General features: G+C 38.5%; 1 protein-coding gene across 1 annotated transcript; it reads left to right on the top strand.

Moving 5' to 3' along the window:
- Nucleotides 1–1,306: 1,306 nt before the first annotated feature.
- Nucleotides 1,307–2,334, top strand: SARC_04352 (hypothetical protein). Its single transcript, XM_014301813.1, has one exon. It carries the CDS (start codon nucleotides 1,392–1,394, stop codon nucleotides 2,061–2,063), a length of 672 nt encoding a protein of 223 aa, XP_014157288.1. The 5' UTR covers nucleotides 1,307–1,391; the 3' UTR covers nucleotides 2,064–2,334.
- Nucleotides 2,335–3,382: the final 1,048 nt, after the last annotated feature.

Below are 3,382 nucleotides of genomic sequence, written 5' to 3'. Positions count from 1 at the left end.
TATACACACACACATATATATATATATATATATATATATATATATATATATATATATATATATATATATATACATACATATATATATATAGATGTAAATATATAAACCTAGATACACACAGACACATATATATATATATATACCGATATATATATATATATATATATGTGTGTGTGTATAAATGTACACGCTCACATGTACATATATACACATATGTATATGACACATACGTACATATACATCTATCTACATACAGATACGTATACATATATACATACAAATACATAGACATATAATCATACACATACAGAGATATACACATACATAGACACGCACATACATAGAACATGTACATACATAGACATGCACATAATTGTATATGTACATATATAGACAAAATATGCATACACATACATACACATACGAACATAAATATACAAATATATACACATCGTGTTTTGCATGTCCTCTGGATCATATTTGGCGTCTCCTCGAAAATTATCGATTCCTTCAGGATATGTATTTATTGTTTTGAGGGTTGCCATGGTTTCGTTTGTGTTTTTGATTAACTTTTGGGTTTTTGAACCTTACTTTAATAAAAACGATATTTGTTTATTTCGTTCTAAAAACATGAAATAAACCAAATTTATAAAACAACTCATTCCGGGTTTTTCGTATTGATTCGTCAACGGCCAAGTAGTACTCATGGAATGGTTTCGGTTTTAAAATTGTTAAAATTGCCAATGCTAGTACTATAGTAATAAATTTAATTGGTCAATCAGAGCAATAATCACATATTTTCACAAAGTTTTAATGATAAACACTCTTGGCTTCCAGCGGTTTGCTCTAATTTATATACGTTTGGCCCAGGTCTAATGGTATCCGTTCTTCCCAGCCCTGTAATGCGTAGTATGTAGCTCCTTGGAGTAGAATTCAAGTACCGCACCTTCCAGAATTCACGTTTTGTTTATATATATATTTCCATACACACCCCGGCGCCCTGTTGCCTATGTCCTCATCTCATCAGCAACGACTATGAACGACTAAACGCCTATCATCACTCATGGCCTGGGCTCATGGCTCATGCGGTCATGCCCCCAATCCTCAATTCCTCATCCCTCACTCCTGAGTTCCCAGACTTCCATTTTTGTCTGTCCCACTGTCCCTCGAACTCCAGAGCGGAATTTTCACGGTTGAGAAAATAACGCGCCCGAGGGCCCCGGTGAACAGATAAAATAAACCGATCGAACTTTAGTCTACACAAGGACGTACTTTTTTTTTGATTACACAAGCAAGCAGTGAAGAAGAGAGGTTAATAAAACCAACGTACGCTCACTGCACAGGAGTCATAAATCGGTCAATATTGATTGATTTCAAAAGGCTATGCCAATATGCAGAAATTTACACTTGGTGCCGATTTTAGCTCGATTATACCATGTTATGAATATACAACGAGTGCGCTAGATGCGTCTATGAATCGATTTCTCTCATTGCTTGGCGGTGTGCAGGTTAAGAGTGATTGCAGCACGCTGAATTCGCACTCAGAACAGCTTGCGAATGACATGACTGTTTGTATAGACTTGGATATAGATTTTGACGACGACAGCGAAGACAGTGGAATCTTCACAACTGATTGTGCAGGGTATGACAATCCCATTTATACGCTAGTAAAAGATGACACATCAACCTTGGAAAAGTTACAAAAAAGTGATACCTCCACGTACACCCGACAAGAGAAATTACTCAGTTCGCAAGGTACACCAAAATCTATTTTAAGACGAGGAAAAGCCGCGTCGAGGACAAGGAGTGTGGTTTCTTTTGACGACACTACATATGAAGGCGAAACACACAGTCGAGCAGTATACAACAGGAAGGCTATTGGGATCACTGCCTCAAGTGCACAATTTGTGTACAAGGAACTGATGATGTACAAGTTGTTGTCGATGGTGGTTCACGACAGTTCAGTACACAATATGAACCTACACACAAGTAGGTGTGGAGGACAGGAGAGGGCCAGTAAGGAGAAGATAATTAACAATATATTGGCTGCGGCTCAGACGTGAGAAGCCTATTGACATAGTCATAGAAATTCTCGGAGAAAACGGAAAATAACTGCCGCCCCAAAGTTACAATACAATGTGCACGTCATATCGCAATAAGAATTGTGACTCTTGCTAAGGATTCACTACGGTAAAAGCATATTCAGCACAGTATTCGTCCACTGTGTGCACGTATACATACGCGAGATAAGATGAACGAATCTAGATCGTTTGGTCTGTCACGCAGCTCATAATTAAGAAGATTAGACCGCCCTCAATAAAAAGGTTCAAGGTGTTAAATGTGTGTTTTGTTTTCAGGTTGGGATGTTTATAACGTAGCGCCTCTGTTTGCGGGGGAGTTTGTGCTGTGCCTATTCTGATGTACAGGGTTGTAACACGAGTACGCTGACTATCACCAACCCTTCTGAATCTAGTATAGTACTTGATAAATGCATCTATTTCGAACATAGTACAGGACAAGAACAGATTACAACCATTTAGGACATAGCATACATATTACAACCATTTAGGACATAGTATACATATTACAACCATTGTGGACATAGTATGGTACTTATACACACTGCAACCATTGTGAGCATAGTATAATACTCGGAACATAATTCACCCAGTATGGACATCTTAAACACATCACAACCATTGTGAACATAGTATAGTGTTCAATCACACAAGTATTTCGAACATAATATAGTTCTCGAACACATTACAGCCATTGTGGACATAGCATAGTACTTAAACACATATCGTAGTACTTGTTCACATTACTATTTTTGTGGGCATAGTAAAGTACTTGGAAGAACACATTACAACCATTGTGAATATTGTATAATATTTAAATACAAAGGAAGAAGTGACAATCAGTGAACGCTCACACTTGCCAGGCAGGTGCGTGTGAGCACCGCATAGTACATTTGTGGCCCATGCCACAAGTCGCTGTGCCCTATATACAATGGGTGTCATCTGTAGCACCGCTCACATATTTCACACGATTAGCACACAATAAACAATACTACTTCTGCTGCGGAGATGTGTATGTTGAGTGTCTACCTTGTTGGCGTTTAGAGCTCAAGACATGTAGATGCACGTGTTATAGTCGACAACGGTAATGTGAACCTAAAAAACGCTCCGAAAACCAGGTTTAGGACTGGTGCGAGACCGAAAACGTTAGGGACAGATGCAGATCTCCCCATGATATATATTAACGGGTATCCCAATGTAGGGCCCAGATGCTCTAGGTACCAAAGCATATGCCGACGTTATAGTGTGCACGGGTCTACATTGTGTGCGGTGTAGTGTTAAGCATGTATGTGTATACGTATATA

Source organism: Sphaeroforma arctica, assembly GCF_001186125.1.
Source record: "Sphaeroforma arctica JP610 unplaced genomic scaffold supercont1.241, whole genome shotgun sequence".
In the NCBI taxonomy this organism is placed as follows: domain Eukaryota; class Ichthyosporea; order Ichthyophonida; genus Sphaeroforma; species Sphaeroforma arctica.
The sequence above is the reverse complement of the archived record's forward strand: the minus strand, read 5'-3'. Positions and strand labels throughout refer to the sequence as shown.